The sequence below is a fragment of the Corapipo altera genome, unplaced genomic scaffold (assembly GCF_003945725.1).
Source record: "Corapipo altera isolate COAL_440 unplaced genomic scaffold, ASM394572v1 50, whole genome shotgun sequence".
In the NCBI taxonomy this organism is placed as follows: domain Eukaryota; kingdom Metazoa; phylum Chordata; class Aves; order Passeriformes; family Pipridae; genus Corapipo; species Corapipo altera.
Window position 1 is genome coordinate 8,247,914 of NW_020884889.1, and position 18,508 is coordinate 8,266,421.

At 39.0% G+C, this 18,508-nt stretch overlaps 2 protein-coding genes across 3 annotated transcripts in view; one reads left to right on the forward strand and one right to left on the reverse strand.

The window, feature by feature from the left end:
- The window catches only part of EFL1 (elongation factor like GTPase 1), a 70,310-nt gene extending 62,251 nt beyond the window's left edge, over nt 1–8,059 (reverse strand). The window contains exons 1-8 of one of the 2 annotated variants that reach the window (XM_027644158.1): nt 7,959–8,059; nt 7,378–7,480; nt 6,649–6,716; nt 6,369–6,453; nt 5,693–5,826; nt 4,961–5,098; nt 3,984–4,198; nt 474–597 (exon numbers count right to left, since the gene is read on the reverse strand). In XM_027644158.1, coding sequence (XP_027499959.1) covers nt 474–597; nt 3,984–4,198; nt 4,961–5,098; nt 5,693–5,826; nt 6,369–6,453; nt 6,649–6,716; nt 7,378–7,468 — 855 coding nt within the window. In that variant the 5' untranslated portion in view covers nt 7,469–7,480; nt 7,959–8,059. Of the gene's footprint in view, nt 1–473; nt 598–3,983; nt 4,199–4,960; nt 5,099–5,692; nt 5,827–6,368; nt 6,454–6,648; nt 6,717–7,377; nt 7,481–7,627; nt 7,744–7,958 lie in introns of those variants that run through there. The other variant, XM_027644159.1, reaches the window with a different exon arrangement.
- On the forward strand, nt 8,035–18,508 carry SAXO2 (stabilizer of axonemal microtubules 2). Its single transcript, XM_027644160.1, has 4 exons — nt 8,035–8,161; nt 14,131–14,310; nt 15,511–15,713; nt 17,337–18,508. The coding sequence occupies exons 1-4, from the start codon at nt 8,121–8,123 to the stop codon at nt 18,308–18,310; spliced, it is 1,398 nt and encodes a 465-aa protein (XP_027499961.1). The 5' UTR covers nt 8,035–8,120; the 3' UTR covers nt 18,311–18,508.

Below are 18,508 nucleotides of genomic sequence, written 5' to 3' on the forward strand. Positions count from 1 at the left end.
CAAAAGATCACTACTTCAACAGTCTGTCTTACAAAAACACTATAAGGCACAAAATCACAAAATTTAGAAGTAGAGGACAAGGGCTCTAATTTTAGAAAAAGTACCTGATAAATATGGCACATAACTACCTTGAGGCTGGTTATCCCTCTTTTCATGACTATTTATACATTTATAACTATTTATAACTATTAATCCTCACTTAGGTAAACACCAAAAAAAATCATGATTAAATGACAATAAGGAAGCTCCCTGAGAGATGAGATTTCCTCCATGTAGCATCTGAATAGTCAGTTTTGGAATGTTCTCTGCTCCAAGGGTTGATGCAAGGCTATCCTAGTGACTTCATACCTCCAGTGACACTGAGTGAACAGGTACTGAGGTCAATTTTCACAACACACTATAAGGAATAGAATGAAAAAATAAAAACAAGCTCCAAAATAAAAATCAGGTAATATTTTTGACAACCTCCTTACCTGATCACCTTTCATTATCTTCTTTGCTTTTGTATTTAGATAATAATCTCCCCATAAAGTCTTCAGAAGTACTGCAGGCTTGATTCCAATCTTTTGGCTGTACAGTTTGGCAAAATGCTCAATGCTGAAAGGAAACAAAATATACCTTGACAGAAGTGCAATGCTGTTTACATGTTCTTATCAGCCCAAACAACAGACAGCTTGCATGAAAATCACACAAAAATCTCAAATCCTTCTTTTACTCCCACTTCTCCAATTGTTCTCACTTTAGTTTGCATTGTTTAACAGTTACACCTGCAAAAATATTTAGTCCTAACAGGTCAAAAACATGAGCAGTATTTGAATGGCTTTGTTTTGGTTCAAGTCAGCTTCAAGGCTGCACTTGTTTATTTGAAATAAACATTTGTGTACTATTCCCTCAGCAAAAACTCAAAAGCATAATACAAAAGTTACAAATACTTATGTGGTGACTCTCAAACTTATTCTATGACAGATGTCCCACAACACATTTAAATATAGTCTGTGACCACAATATTTGCTCCCTGTGCACACAGGAGAAAGAAAAATACATGTTTATAATTGCAACAATCCTATTTACAGAATAATGCTATTTGATAATCTTTCCTTTGAAATCCAGAATTCTTAAGTTTCTACACACCTAAAAAAAGACCTGCCCATGTCAGCAAGACATGAGCTGTGAGTTCTCAACTAAGCCCAAAGAGATTTTTTTTTCCAAAGATTACCCTAAACTCTCAATACAGGGAGAACATTCAAGATTCATGCACCAGCAGCTCCTGCATAGACATTTACAGCATTTCGAAGCACCTGAGGATTATGAGAAAAACACATGCACTTACTACATTGGATGAGGCTGGCACTGCCCAATAATCTAATTTTTTTTTCTATGACAAGTCATAATACCTTCAGGAAAAGAACCCACAACCATATAACAGCAGTCAAGGCTTTCCACAATTAAGAAAATGCTCCACTGATCCATATTTCACCACACAGTACTGCTGCCAGTCCACAAGTACCTCTTGAAACTAATTAAGAAAAGTGGGGGGTTTTTTGCCCCCTCCATTATATAATTTATAAGAGCCAGGGTCTGCCAGTTCATTGTAAGAAACACAACAGTGTAAGAAAACCAACAATCTTCATTCACCTTCAAAAAATACATTAAAAACACTTCAGGATGTGAGGGAGAAATCAAGAATTAGGACTGCTACGAATAAGAAATCTGGCAGATTGGAGTCCTGTCATTTGTCTAAGATGTAGGAACGTTTAATTGGATGGAAACTAGATTAACATAATCTTCTAATGTGTAATCTGGGAACAGCTGGACCCAGACCCAGCAGCAGAACAGTAACACCACCTACCTAAGTTAGATGCACAAATATTTTTGGCTGAGATATAATTTTGTACATGAATAGTTCAATTAATGCAATCTTAAAAGTGTTTTAAGATATATAAAGGAGAAGAGGGTTTAAATTTGGAGAATCTTAACAAACACTTTTTTTGTTCCATATTTAATAAAAAGCGTTGTAAGTTTTTTAAGTTCATCCTGAATCAGTTTAATTGGCAAAGAATAAACAGAAGGCCCACCAACCCTCTTTAGTACATCAATGTACCAATCACAAAAAGAAGACAAGTCATATCTAGCCCATTTCTTTCTCCCATCTGAAGCTAAATGACAACAAATATTTAGATTTCAGCCTTATAGAAACTCTGCAAGTAAGGTTCAAGGCACTTGACAAACATTTCAAGTGGCAGGGACATAGCAAATACAAAGAAACAACTAAAGCTTGACCAGTCATCATTCCACTTCAGATTACCCTTGCATGGAACATTAATCATCTATCACACATTCCACTCTGCAGAAATATCAGTACCAACATACACCAAGAGCTTCTGCTGAAATTCTGAGCTAGAGAAATAACTCAATTTTCAGACACATCTGTATGAAATTTAATTCTATATGCAGAGAAATTATCGGGAAAAAGGAAACAATGAAAGGAAAATAGCTATCTAAACCTCACTTTTACAAAAATAACCATTATTTTCACCTACCATTTAAGAACAACATACGTGCTTTCTCATTACAAAGGCGATCACAGGGTGTTTATGACCACGTGATTATATCAGAATGTAGTTCTGTAACCCATAAAATCTTAATAGTTGATCATTTACTTGCAAATATCGACTAGCTTGATCCAAAAAAATAGTTTCTAAATTGTTTTTGAGCTTATATTTCTACTTATTGTAACAATGTACTCCACTGTACCATTTCCTTGAGGAATCATTTTTCTTAATGTTTAACATTCCCTTGTGGCACACTTAGAATACTAAACGCAAAACACAGGCCAAATTTGAACTTCTCAAAACAAAAACTTAGCTTTTTGCTTTCATGTATGCCCTTGCACAGTCTTTATCAGTAAACAAAACAAGAATAAGCTGCAAATTGTCCATTCTTTATCCATCCAGGAGAAAAACAGCAGAGTACTCTACTAAAACAAATGCTTGACAATTTCAGCCTGAATACTCTGTGTAAGAATACTTTGTTATCATAATCCATTTTCTCCATGAAATTTCAATGAAAAGTTACCAGTCAGGAAAGTTAAAGCCTACAGGTACCAAAATAGTGTTTCCCTGCACATCATAAACAGGAAAGTAACTGTGAGAACCATATGGGAATGGAGAACTTACCATGAGATGTGTTAATGTGTAAAACACAGGTATCAGAAAACTCCCTCTAGCCTTCAGAAATGGAAAGGCCTCCCCTCACATATATCCTCTATGAAAGATCTCTTTCAGACTTAAAAACATGTCAGAACTGGAAAATTTGTTTTCAACTTCTTTACACACTTCTCTGATTTTTCTTTTTATAAATTGTTATTACTCGTGACAGATAACTAAGCTAAAACAGCTGATTTTATTTTCCCTTTCCTCTGAAGTGACAAGAAATGTTTGTGTTAAACAACAAGCTACGCATGGCACCTTATTTAAGAGTTTGACTTTGACTTAAAAATCCTGGAGAAGATTTTTCTAAAGGTTCTGCAATATTCAAGACATTCACTGTACTACTGAGCGGAGCTCTCTAATTACATTTTCATGATGTAGACAACGACTCCACCTCGTGGCAACCAGAACATGTGCAACCTTCACACACCTGCTGCCCTCCCAAACTAATCTGCTTGTGCAATAGCTCCTGCACTGCTGCAGTTTTTGGCCTTGTCTATCACAGTCTATCAAATGCCAGCAACTGACAAAATACTGAGTTTACCAGGCTAGGCTGGACATCACAGTGGGCCCAGCAACTGCTGTCTAAAACAGAGGTCCCTGTCACAGAGACAATGTTGGTAGCACTTTCAGCTGTTCAGTGTTAATCTATTAGAATTGATTCATATACAGTTGCATGTCACAGAAAAATCTAAAAAACATCTTTACAAATATGGAGCAACTGCAGTAATCAAGTGAAAAAAAAAAAGAAAAAAAAAGAAGTCCCAGACTTACCCAAAACCCCAGCCATCAATTGCACTGGCAAACACCACATTTCCATGTTCTGGTGAAAAATACAGATGTGAATCATCAGTATCTTCCAATCCAGTGCTCCAGTCATAAATTTGATCTCCTGGTGCAGTGTATGAAACACTTTCACTTTCTGTTTCTTTCTCAGCTCTTTCTTCTAACACTTTGGAGGTAAAGAGTGCTCCAGTGACTGCATTGATCTACAGAAGATTACGTAAAAACATCTTCAGATTCATTCACTCTTTCACAACCCTTGCAACTCAAATGCAATTCCCCCACCCTCCAAAACATAAAAAGAGAGGTTTTGTTAACAAGATAGCATTGCCTATGATTCATCTGGCAATTTAAAACACAGACATTGTGTATCTAATTCTGCACATTTGAAGACAACAGAAATTTATGAGACTAACACCATATGAGACACAGACACCACGTAGTTTTCAAGTCAAAGTTTGCCACACCAGGACTGAATCAGACAAAGAGGATCATGTGTAACACACTTGGCCTCTCAGAACAAGGAATGGTGAAACAGAAACTTGTTACTGGCAACAAACAAAAAACAGAGGGCAAAGGGAAGCCAGGCAGAAAAGTGGTTAAAAGTAAACTCTGGGGAAAAAAAAAGTTTGAGGGCAACTTAACTTAAAACTCAAAAGATGAATCAACTTTATTCCTACGTAAACCCATCCATATTAGGAGCAGTCCAAAGAGATAATTCGTCTACCTCCAAAGAAACTTAAGCAATTTAACAGGAAAAACAAAACATTCAGCATATTATTTCTAAAAAAGAAGACTCTTCCTGATGACCTGTCAAGAGGCATTTAACACTCTTTTCTCTGCCACAGGCTTTCTGAACGAACCTCGAAACCTATTAGAAATAAGATGCATCCCAATGTTTAAAATTAGACTAAACGTTACAGTGCAATAAAATCTGCTGTGTGAACATGGCACTATGGCCTGAATACCTGTTCTAAGATATTCTTAAGGTGCAAGTATGCCTCCTGAGGGGTGAGCTTCAGCTCCACAATCAAGCGATCGATTTTGTTAATCACCAGCACTGGGCGTATATTTTCCAGCCATGCTTGTCGCAGGACTGCTTGAGTCTAAGAAGGAAATAGTTTTAAAACACATCCATTACAGAAAGCTTGATATCACAAAAAAAGACAGAATATTAAAAAATAAAATATAATCCTAATATTTAATAAACAGATAGCAAAGGAAAGGTTGACACACAAACCAGAAATCTGACTCCCATGGTGTATAGTGTTAGTTACTGAAGAATTCTGCAGAATGGCAGAATTTCATGGCAACAACCCCCACAATAACAAAAGAAAACCCATTTAGAAAAGTATGCTTTTTTTTTTCATGGCTATCTCAGTTTTATTTTGCGTATTTTTTCACTTTCAAAACCCTAGAAGTCCATGTAAATATATGAAATTACTTCTTTAAAGAATTCCCTATACAAATATTCCATCACCTGAAAAACTGCACTCACTGTTTCAACCCCACATCATTACACCCACTCACCAGTATTGTTCAGTTTCTCAGTGTAACTACTTTCATACCTCAAGTGCACTGCCATTTATTAAAAGTTTTACAAAACTTCCTTAAACAGCTCATCTTTCATTTCTATATAACACACTTCACTTATTCTGTCTTCCCTACCCTCTTTCTCTGTTTAATACACTTTATTTCACCTGTGGACAGACTCCTTCAACAGCATCCACCACTATGATGCAACCATCACAGAGTCGGACAGCAGTAGATACTTCTGAAGAAAAATCCACGTGCCCTGGGGAGTCTATTAAATTAATGAGGTACTCCTGATCACCTAGGATCAAACAATAAATTAACATTTCAGAACAGTTTTCAAAAACTATTTCTTTCAGCCACCAAGTTATACTGCTTCAGCTATTATCTGTAACTGTCATGACATTAATTACAAAAAAACCTTTACAGCACAGTGTAACAGGCGACTTGACATAGCAGTAAAGACCGTACTAGAACTTGTTTTTTTGAAAGAAGTTCTTGCCTTTAAGTGCCATTAATTCAAGATTAAAATTTAAGTATTTAGATCTAAAATAAAAAGATAAAGACAACTATTCTTATAGCCTCCACTCGGAGATAGGATTGAAGATGGTTTTCCTAACGCTGAGATGAAACTCAATTATCTTGGCCGGCTGTTGAATGCATGATTAAGTCTCTGCAGAATCCACAAATTCCTAAATGGCCTAAACACAAAAAGCCCACAAAAGACAAAAATACAAAAGTAAAAGCTGCACACAAAAAGTTCACAACGGCAACAACAAGGAGACAGGGAAAACTAACAAAAGTATGTATTATAAATCACATTTGTCAGCATAAAAAACTTACCTTTCACAAAGTGCAGTGAAATTGCACTAGATTTCATTGTTATTCCTCGGATCTGCTCATCTTCTCTACTGTCTAGGTATCTCAGCTGAGTACAAAACCAAAAGAACAGGTGATGAGTCTGTAGAATTATCTCCACAATTTCTTATCAACTGTCAAAGACTATGAGCGCAAGAAAACAAGGTTTAGCAAGTCTAGAATTGGAATTTTCTTAATCATCACAGATTTACAATCCCAGCATGCATACACCAGAATTTCGTTAAAAAAGACAGTATAACTCTACCTTTCCTGCCAAGCGGCTGGAGATTATTCCATTGCTAGATATAAGACAATCAGCCAGAGTAGTTTTGCCTGAAAAGAAAAATAAATTACTTCGATTAAATGAACACAAACAACGGCAAAAGATGCAACAATATTATGAATGCCGGCAACGCGGTGTTCTAAAACATCAACACTAATAATGGCTTTTAAGCACCACAAAAGTATAAATTAACTTTCAAAAAACCAAATCCGATTCTTCAGCTTCACCTGTTAGGTACACATGAATTTGTTTTTGAAGAGTGGATGCAAACTTACCTGTCATGACCGGAAAAGCAGTTGAAATAACAAACAGTACATCAAAACCTCAGTATAGCAGGCAATTAGAAAAAAATTTGTGTTATAAAAGAAGTGTTTATTATTTCTACCTATATAACAAACTTGTTGGAGTAAGTAAACATAGAAAAAAAACAGCCTACCTTACAAGCATATATTTCATGCTAACATTCACCATCACAGAAGTAGAAAACATTCAGTTTCAACCATTCCAAACTATTACAGTATAATGCTCTCTTAAGTTCTTAAAGATAAGCTGGTAGGTGCATAAAGCAAATTTACATCAGGTTTAAGACAGTTTAAAACTAAACCCATGAAAACCTACTGCTTTCAAACAGTGACCAAAACATCTCACCACCGTTCCAACGCACACAAGTTTCCTCTGGGGGTCTCGGCCAGCCACAAACACCTCCCTTACCATGATCCACGTGGGCTAATATACAGATATTCCTGATGCCGGACGTCTTCTTCTGGAGGCCAACCATCTTTTCCACGCTGGTGAGCACCATGGTCGGCTAATTCTGTGAGCGGAGGAGAGTATTTTATTTAGGAGTCAACTTGAGAAAACGCTTTGGACTTTTTTTAATTACATCAACTGTGATTAGCGCTGCTCATCGCGGAAACCCCGTGGAGCGCGTCACGTCCCTGCGCCACCACCTGCACCGCACCTCGGACACCCGAAACTCGGAGAGCACGGGCCTGTTGGGACTTTAACCCGGAGCAGGAGGCTGGGCTGGGTCAGCTTTGGTTGGGGACAAACACTGAGCCGCCCGGACAGGCACAAACCTCACGGGTCACCCTCCGGCCGCGGTTCGCGCTCCCCTGCCGCCCCTTCCAGCGGGCACCGCCGCGCTGCCCCCGGGGCTTCCCCGGCCCCGCAACGCCCCGGGAGGGGGGCACAGACCGCCCTGGGGCGAGGGCTGCGCCGGGGCCGGGGCGGGGGAAGCGACGAGCCAGCCCTGCTGCCCCCGCGCCCCTCCGGGAGCGGGGAACACTCACCTGCGCTCGCTCCGGCGCCGCTCCCGGAAACCCGTCCCGGCGCCGCTCCCGATCCCGCCCCGTGACGCCGGACGGAAGCCGGGCCGGGGCCGCTCCCCGCGGTGCCGCCGTTGCCATGGGACGCGGCGTCCTTGGTTACCGGCCGGGGCGGCCGCAGCGGGGATGGGGCCACCGCGCTGCCTGTGTGAGATCTGCTCCTGCGGGTGAGTAGGTTCCGCTCCCAGCAGATTCGCGGACGGCACCACGATCTGCTGGAGGGCAGGAAGGCTCTGCGGAGGGACCTGGACGGGCTGGAGCGATGGGTCGAGACCGACGGTGCCGGGTCCTGTCCTTGAGTCACAACAACCCCATGGAGCGCTGCAAGCTCGCGGCAGAGCGGCTGGAAAGTGGCCCAGCAGAATAGGACCTGGGGGTGCTGTTTGACAGCGTCTGATCACGAGCCAGAGTGTGCCCAGGTGGTCAAGAAGGCCAGTGGCACCTGTCCTGTGTCAGGAATAGTGTGGCCAGCAGGACCAGGGACTCGGCACTGGTGAGGCCACACATCAAGTGCTGTGTCCAGTTCTGGGCCCCTGAATTCAGGAAGGACATTGAGGTGCTGGAAGGGAGTCCAGAGAAGGGCAATGAGGCTGATAAAGGGTCTGGAGCACAAGTCCCATGAGGAGCAGCTGAGGGAGCTGGGGTTGTTTATCCTGGAGAAAGGGAGGCTCAAGGTGACCTTATCACTCCGTACAACTCCCTGAAAGGAGACTGTAGCCAGGTGGGGACATTCTCTTCTCCCAGGCAACAAGTGACAGGATAAGAGGGCACAGCCCTAAGCTGTGCCAGGGGAGGTTTAGGTTGGACATTAGGAGGAATTTCTTCACAGAAGGGATGACTAGACATTGGAATGAACTGCCCAGGGAGGCAGTGGAGTCACTGTCCCCAGAGGTGTTTAAGGAAAGGCTGGAGGTGGCAGTTGGTGCCACAGTCTAGTTTACATGGTGATGTTTGGTCACAGGTTGGACTTGATGATCTCAGAGGTCTTTTCCAACCTGGCTAATTCTGTGAGCAGTGTCCTAGGCCACCAGGGAGTGGGGAGGGTGTTGGGGCCTCAAGGTCCCAGCAGGGTGGGGGTCCTCCCCCAGGAGGTGGCAGCGGGGCTACTCAGCACTCCAGGCCCACCCCACAAAGTCACCCTTGGTCTCACCTCCCCTCACACACCCTGGGTTACATGGGGGTCCCTTGCCTGGTCACAGCTAATATTTTTAGCAGTGGGAAGGTGGGAAATGAGTAACAGCCCCATTTCAACAGTTTCTGGCTTCCCTCTTTCCTAGAAAAGGATCTTCTCAGTAAATATGAAGCAGTATGTTTACATTTAAATCAGGTTGGGGTAAAAGAAGACCTTAAATGCACTAAAATGGAACACAATGGAGACAGTCTTTGAAAGCCACCCAAACTAAATGTCAAGATCAGGCTTTTCCATAAAGCCAGCTCTCACTGAAGGACTGCACAAAAGGAACCCTTGGATGAGTTCTCGCAACCTTGTAAGAAACCTGTGCAAGCACTGCAGCCTTTAAGAGAGGTTTATTAGATCTCCCTTTCTGCACTCATATCCAGTAGCACTCGCCACTGTAAAGTGAAACACCACTATTTCTTCACATTCAACGGTCCCACATAGAGAAAAACAGTTCATCATTGTCCTATAGCCTCTTTGGCCCAGGGAGGCTGGCACAAGAGGGTACAGTAGACAGTTTTTTTGTTTAAAATGACTATTTCAGGTCTATAAGCAATATTATTTATGCCATAGGGAAAAAAATTCACAAGTCAGGTTTCCCAAAATAATAAGAGATTTAAACCTCACAAAATTCAGCTATATGTTTATAGGTTTCAGTCATAACTGTTAATATTTTCAATTTCTTCTCCTAATTTCTTCTTAAAAAAAAGCCCAAACAACCAAACCAAAACCAGAAAAATAATCATCATAGGATTCAAAGATTCAGTCTTCAGTATTAAAAAAAGATCTAACAACTACATACAAGAAGAATCATAGTAAGATCCCAAGAGTGTGCTCAATTTTTTCTGGAGTACTGGGCCAACCCTATGGCTGCAAAGGGTACCATGAACTACAGGTTTCATATCAAGGTCTGTATAGCAGACACACTCCTAATATGTTTCTGTGGGGGAAGTCTGTCTATCTGTTCAAGAGCCACCTTTTTTCTAATCTGTACACAGAGATCAGAGGCAGGCAGTGAGCAAAGCTCCTCACATTATTTTTGGCTGAGACTCTGGCGAATTTTGCCCCATAAAATTGTTTCAAAAGTCCTAGATTAATGAAGAGTTGGAAAGCATTGTTTTCATGATGAGATAACAAATCTGGCTTAGGCTCAAGTATAAAGATGGTGAGATAACACAATGAGAGAGCACAAAATAAGGTTCAACTCAACTGAAAATTCTCAATCCAAAAACCTAGTTTAATAATACAAATAATTGAATTAAACATGCAGAAAGATTGTGGTTTAAAACAAACATCACTGAAGTTTTTACAGTCAATAGAATCTTAAGCCATTATTAGTTTAGGCAGCACATTGTGTTTGCTTCAGTGTATAGTGTTTCTGTTTTTAGGGGAAGGCTGGTCACTTGGCAGTGTTACCTGGATAGTGGAATGCATAAACATCCTAGAAGAGATTTCAAAGCAAATATAAAGATCTAATGTTTTGTACAAGTTATCATTTAGCTATTTGCAGAAAATTTTGTGGACATAAAATTACTGCTTAATTCTAAATAATAAAATAACAGGAAACAATCTTTCCTAGCTTTTCCCAGAAGAAAAAAAAAACCCACTAAAAAAATTTATAAATACAGGGAGAAAAGCCAGTACAACAGAACTTTATTCTGCTTTCTCTAATACAGGATGTAAAATCTGGCTTCCAAAGAAGAAAAAAGCCTCTGTGGGAGATGACCTCTCTGCACTCAAGAATAGTATTTGTCTGCTATAAAAGATACATAAGATGTATACAAAGATGCATACAAAAGCATAAAAGATACATGAAAGGTGCTTACAAAAGCATAAAAGTTTAGTTTTGAGGTACAAAAATAAACTACTGCTTTATCCTCTCAATCTGTCAGCTACCCCTCACTTACTGCGCTTTTGTTATCATTATCATAAAGATCTAGATTCTGGAATAAATGTAAGTTAGAAGGAAAGAGGAAGATCTCTCTAAAATATCTCTAAAATAAGCCATCCTACTGACATGGAAATAACACAAAACCCCAATAAAACCGACCAGATCTCCTGTCAACATTAGGAAAGTAGATGACTCCCAAAAATAGTGTCCATCCATCATTTCTGTCTTTCAGACCACAGCATGTGTACTGGCAGTTAAAAAATAAAAGCTTTGAGTTGGAAGGGGGGGGGTTAATAAGTTTTTTATGATAAACATTACACTTTTCTCATTATTAGTCTAGTTCTCTGGGAGGAAAAGGATTTGTGGGAAAATTTCAAGGGTCTGTCTAGCATTGCATAAAAACAAACGTATGTATGGCAGGCCCTAAATAAGTGAAATGCACCAGCATTCTATTAAAATAACCAGAACAACAGTATTTGGCACTAGAGAGCTCATATACTGTCACTTCTAGTTAGCTGAGATTCTATTCAGACTTTATGCAAGCCACAAGTTAGTTGGTCTCCCTCAAAGAAGAGAAAGAATAATAATCCATCAAAGCAGGCACCAGTCAGTCATGGGAAAAGGCACATTCTCACCAAATTAGTTTGAATTATCAGTAACTCTGGGGTGGAAATTAAGATGAATACAAGGAACAACAAGTTAAAAAAAAATCAGTGTTTCAAGGAGTTCTGGCCAAACATATTTCAGTTATCAGAGCTGCAATCTGTCTTCTCTGAGGATTTGTAGCATTATGATGGCCTATATAAAGTTATTATCTAAATGAAAACTTTTACTTTAGCTGCTGGACAACATCCTTAAGTAGATTTATCGGTTTACCAAAAATAACCTGATCTCTTCTCCAAGTCAAATTCACATTGATATTAAGGTAATTTTATGTTGCCATTTAGGACCACTGAAAGTACTTTCACAACAGAGAGTAGGATGGAGGATCTTCCTGAGCAGTCTCATTGATTCAAAGTAATTCTGTACATAGAGTCTGCTCAGAATTATTTCAAGTACTAGAAATGACTGGGGTGAAGGACATTTTTAAATCAGCAATGAATTCTAATAAAATAGCAAAATTCTCTTTTCTTGGAGAGATAGATAACTTCCACCTCTGGGTTAAATCTACCAAGAACTACAGGCTCACTCTGCAAGTAATTATTTTTCTGGTGTCTGTTTCTGTTTGTAGCATGTCCATTTAGCAATACTAACAACCTTGCTTCACAAATATTCAGAGCAGAGGAGGCGTTTTTGTTTGATGATTGGTCTGGATCAGCATATGGCAAACTGAAGATTGTCATAGTGAAGTTTTTGCAGTGTTTGTTTCAAACTCCTTTGAATTTTATGCCAAAAAATACATGAAGAACATTATAATCTGATAACCTATATTTCAACTAGCTTTCAAAGCATCCAATGTTTTTTGTTTCTGCATAGCTGTTACTTTTAGAAGCTCTGTGACACAGCATATGCTGTTTATACTTTCTGAAAAAAACATTACAAAGGTGAAAACTGAGTTTCATGACAAATGTAATGACAAGCAAACACTGTGCTGAGAAATAGCACACACTTACCTCCTTGTTTTCCTACCTTTCCTGTTCTTGCCCTCTTCTTCCTTTTTCCTTTTCCTTCTGTGTTCTGAAAAGGTCTCTCAATTGTTACTTGACTTGATTGAAAAGGAGTAAGGACCATGGGTTTTGAAAGGATCTGGATTCTTAGACAGGGCTACTTCATTTCTCAGTTTTTGAACTACTGAGCTGGCAAATTCAGGCAGCACAAACTAATCCCAGCTTTAGGATCTCCAGTCTCAGGTAACTTCTTGTAGTGGTTCTTCCATTTTCATTTTTCCATTTTCCCAACAGGAGTCCTTCGTGTCTGTTTCTGTATTCCATTTTACCTTGCTTTAATTTATTGTTTTTCTTTTTGGTAGTGAGTGCTAGCTAAATTTCTCCACATACCTTTGAGCTATTCCTTGGATATCTACCTGAGACTTGAATTTATTTGTACTCAGTCAGAACTGTACACTTTTACCCTTCTGGGTTTTTAGATATTTTTGCTTTTCACGTACAGAATTTTACAATACTTTTTATTTGAAAAATTATTTATTATTTTTTCCCTTTGCTATTATCTGAACCAGTATTGCAAGTTGTCAGCCAGAAGGAGGAAGATCTTTTGTTACATATTTCCTTGAGGGAGAGCTCAAACAACAATCACTTCAACCAGAGAGATGGGTTTTACGCAAATTAGAATGAATATAACAAGATTTTCAAAACAATAATAACATGTAAATTTTAATTTTATGAGTCATTTATGCAAAACAACAAGGTGTAAGTAAAGAATTGTCATGGTATATCTTTGAGCACAACGGTGTCATTGATTTAGGCATCAATGACAAGCAGGTGTAATTAAAATAAAACCTATTAAGAAAAAGAGATGTTTACTTCTAAATAAACATGGATTTTGGATAGAATTCAGTCAGTCCTTGGAGAAAAAAAGGGTCAAAAGTCAGAAATGGTCTGCAGAACACCAGAGATTCCATACCACTAAAATTTTAGTCAGAAAGTATTAACAATAGTGGTGAAAATAGGTGAGATGTACAGAAATAAAAAGACAAGTGATAAGGGAATACAGTAAAAAATAAGCAATATGAGACAAGAAATGTAGTTAGTGATCTTTACAAGTAAAACTAATAATATTGATAAAGATTAAAGAAAAGAGAGGAAAGCCATCCTGGTGGTAGCATCATTGAGAGGGCTGAGTTCAACTCTGTCCATCCCTTGTACTCTGTACCAAGGACTAACTCACATCTGATCCTGTTTTTATTGATGTATTAGTGTACTGTGCTCTGGCACCTGGGCCATCAGCCATCAACGTTTTGCGGTTTTCTCACTCAGAACTAAGATTTTAAACCAAACCTACTGACGCTGTTCGATCTCCCCCATTTGTTGTTCACTCCCAGTAGATGGTGTGTGGGTTTTCCCCTGAAATGAAACTATTCAGAATGATCTCACCCGGTGTGTTTTGCCCAGGCGCCATCGCTGCTGCCATAAACGCACGAAGATTTACGACGATGGGCTGCCACCGAGCCACAGAACCGAGTATGTGGACAACTACCCCGGCTATGGCAACATCTGCCCGCCCAGCAGCTGTAAGCCGAAACCTGAGTTCCAACAGCACCGCGGCAAAATGGATGGAATCTCCATATTTAAGTAAATATTTTGAAGCAATGTGTTTTACCACTACTCCATGAAGTTTTTCATTCTTTCTTTTTTTAAGGGGGGAACTGAACATTGCATTGCTGTCTTCTCAAAATGCAACCGTTGCATCCTTTACGCTTTTTGCATATATAAGGTATAGATTTTGAGTACAGAAGTACAGCTGCCACAGAAAGGTTGTAAAAAATAGCAAAGCACACGTACAGAAAGATTTGTGTTATTTACAGCATCCTTTAGCCTGTGAAGATAATGTAAAATTTTTGTATTTGTTTTCAGCCTGTTTATGAAATCTAGGTTTTGTGGAGCCTGAAAAGCTGACAAGCTGGGGAACTTCCTGTAATACACATGTGAAATCTGAGATAGTGGGAAAATGAAATCTTAAGAAAAAGGATTTTTTTTTTTATTCATAGTTCAAAATTATTAGTTTCAAGAAAGCAAGCTGTAAAGGGGTTTAGGAGTTCTGTCAGTGCACAGACTCTGATGTTAAGCTTACAGAATTAAAGAACATCTTTCAAAGAGAAAAAGACATCACTTATTCATTGTTAGTGATGTGACAGGCACACCAACCTTTACTTTTTCCGTTATTATTTTTCTTTTAAGCTATGAGGGCAACGGGTGAAACTTCTTTGTTTATTAAAAAAGAGTCATAAATAAAAAACCCAAATGCCATTCTGTCAGATTGGTCATGTACTGTATGAACTGTTTAGACACCCGTATATGTAATATACACCCTTTTAATGTAATCTGTCCATATGAAAACAGTGGAATTATATTTCTGATTATATTCCATTCTCCTCATGGCATTAGTAAATGCTACCCCTCATAGTAGTTTGAGCTTTGCTCTGCTTCTGCTTTCTGGATCATTTCTTTGCAAAATTACAGCAACTTTTAAAGTCTCCTTTCAGATATTTTAAATAATATTTTTAAACTGTGTATGAGATTCAGAGTGTTGAAAAAGTTGCTTCACCATCTACCTTTGAATAAAGGCTTTATCATGCATCAGAGCCTCTTGAATTTATGTAATATAGTTTGCTTCCCTCTGTGCTACCCCTTCTGTGCTACATCCTGACATCAGGATGATTTTTCAGAGTAAACATCTTAAGCTGTCATTTTTCCATACAGTGGAAAAAACCTGACTTCTTCAGGAAAAAAAAGTAGGTTTTTTAACCAGTCTTTCCTTTTTCCCCACTTCAGAACTGATTATTTACCATATGATGTTGTGAAGAGACCTTTTCGGGCACCAGCAGAATATAGACCAAAGTCGGGAAAGATTGACCTGGGGACCATATACCAGAGAGATTATAATCCTCATAAAGTAGGACCAGTGACATTGGCAAGACCTCGAGAGAGAAAACACACTACAGATGCAAAATTGGATACCATACCAACCTATCGAGGTAATAAGATATGCCACCTACAGAAAGAGAAATAACCAGGATGAAGGGAGTATTCTGAATAATCTACATTAGAAACTGGATTTGTTAGTTTGGGACAGAGTAAGACATAACAGAAAGCAGGTCATAAGGCCTTAAAATGCTGAGCACTCCAGTTGTTCAGGGGTGACGTTCGTTGGTTCTAAACAAAAAGCCCTCTCTGAGGTTTTCTTGGCTAGAAGGAAATTCTAACATACACTTGATTAGGCTATCAGGCAAAAGTGGATTGTAATTAGAGTGCAATATATCTTTCAGGTAGTTTTAGTTCATGTGACATATTTTGCCACAGAGCAGGTCAAAAGTGGATTTTGGATTTCTGCTTGTGTATGTTATAGCTTGTATATATATCATCCTGGTAAGGATCTGTCTTGACACAAACTATTCTATTACAACAGTCAGCAGAAAGGAGCTAAATCTCCTTTTATGTCATTCTGGGAAGTGACCTTGATATACATTACACCACTAGAGAATTTTATACATGTGTTACTGAATTTGTTACATGTACTGCATTTTAGCCAGCTAAAAGTAAGTAGAAATAAATTACAAGATACAATCTACTGAAAATCAAGATGTTCCATGTTACGATACCATTGGTATCGAAGAGATAGTTGAAATAACAAGGATCAGATATGGGTATTAAAACAGGAAATTAGAATTCTTGGTGTGAAATGAGCAGAGGAGAGAGTGCAGTGACAGAAGAGCTGGAAGGATAAAATGTGGGAAAACAGTCTCTTTAAAATCAGTTATACTGCACTAGCTTCTTCAAGCTTAGGCCTCTGCTAGACAGAAATGCATTTATGTAAATACATTCTATTTATATTTATTAATTGTAAATAGTTACAAGGAAATGTAAATATTTCTATTTAGCATGCACATAAGTAGTAAGTTAGCAAATAATGAATAAATTAGCCTTGTCCCAGCACACAACTTAGACAGCATGCAATTGTTTTTTAAAATTTAAAATGCATGCTAGCAACATGAAACAAGGAGTAAGGACAAAGGAGTGAAAAAACACTGAAATTAAGTACAGGAATTGCAACCCAAAAAACTGATTTCAAATGCCTGTGAAGAAGTTTAGACTGGGCAGTAACTTTGGTAAGTTTTGTAATTATAGCAGAACAGTCTGGCAAAGAAAACAAAAATCCCAAGAAGCTTTAAAAGGATGTAATGTTGATATGGAAATTAAGAGATGATTCTATCAAGCAGTAGTGAACATGACCCATTGACCTATAAGGTTCTTTTCACTCTTGTATACTTGCATAAACTTCTAAGTAAAATGGAAGATCTTGTACATAAAACCTGTATAGGGCTATTTTCTGTATAAAGCACACACTAAATAAGCACATGCAACATTTTTTTTTCCTTGAGAAAATAGTCAAAACAAGGCATCGTGTACAATTCTGTTTTAATCACACACTATAATAGAAGACAGTTTTGCCATAACATAAACATGCAGATAAAATTATCATTCTCACTTACATCCATTTTCTTTGTTTTGCAAGATTTAATACCAGAAGAATTTTTCTTAATTTTAAAGGAATAGTCTTAAGAACACCCGTATGGTGGAATTTCGGTTTTGCCTTACAGATGACTATAGGTTATGGGAAGCTCAAAGAACGGAATCTTGTAAGGTGGAGCAGACGTACCAGCCACCTACAGAGAGGTTTGGAAATCCTTCCACGTTTCAAGATGACTACATTCCTAGAGAACCGAATCCCCCTGAAAGTTTTAAACCTTCTGCAGCCAAGCTGCCAGATGGGCCTTTCGATGGGAACACCATCCATCGCACTGCTTATGTTGTTCATGAGATGGAACCACGATTCGTAAGACCAAAGGAAGAGTACAAGCCATGCGACCAACCCTTTGAAGATCTCACAACCCACCAGAGAGACTTCAAAGGGATACCTGGGCAACAGGCAAAAAGCTGCAAGCCCGAACATAGAAAAGTTGGATCTGATGCTCCTTTTAATGGAACCACTGAATTCCAGGATCGTTATCAGCCAGTGCTGGTTTCCTTGCCTGAGTTCCGCAAACCCAGAGAGTACGTTCCACCCACAGACAAGATGGACCTTAACTCCACGAACCGTCTTGATTACATTTCACATAAGATTTCTCCTGCTGCCCCCATAAGACCACCTCATGGAAGAAGAATCAGCGCCCCTTTTCAAGGGAACACTACTACAAGAGAAGACTTTAAACCTTGGAGCATCTGCCCGCGAGGGCTTATTAAGAAAGAACAAGAAATTCCAAGACCCACGGGAAAATTTGCTGATTTAACAACATTCAGATCTCACTACATACCACATCAGGGCACTCCAGCTCAAAGTTGCAAACCTGTACATGCTGTAGGTCTTAATGCAGTTCCTTTTCAAGATGAAACTATGTATCGCATAGATTATACTCCAAAGAAAACAGAGATCTGCCCTGCACATCATCCCTCTAACCTGGGTTATGTCTATGTAAACACAGATTCTCAGGGTCACCAATTCTTCCGCCGGTTGAGTCCAGAACCCTCTGAGCCAAATTGTAATCCTATTCCAAATGAAGTAGCTGTGACATAATACTGAAATGCAATATTTCAAACACCCTGGTGAAAAAATTGGAATCCAACTTGTTCATTTTTTCTTTAAATAACACTGAAAGCAAATTAAATAACGCAAATTTTGCTTTTAGAAGTTTGAAGAAAACCAAAGCAAAACCAGAAGTTTATTACAAGACCAATAAAGGTTTGCCAAATGCTCCAGGAATACTACATCTTA

Bases quoted from the DNA above. Each gene is read 5' to 3' on its own strand.
- SAXO2 (XM_027644160.1), top strand. From the start codon at position 8,121: ATGGGGCCACCGCGCTGCCTGTGTGAGATCTGCTCCTGCGG. The intron at 8,162-14,130 runs GTGAGTAGGTTC...TGTTTTGCCCAG, and splicing joins TGTGAGATCTGCTCCTGCGG to GCGCCATCGCTGCTGCCATA. The intron at 15,714-17,336 runs GTAATAAGATAT...TTTGCCTTACAG, and splicing joins TACCATACCAACCTATCGAG to ATGACTATAGGTTATGGGAA.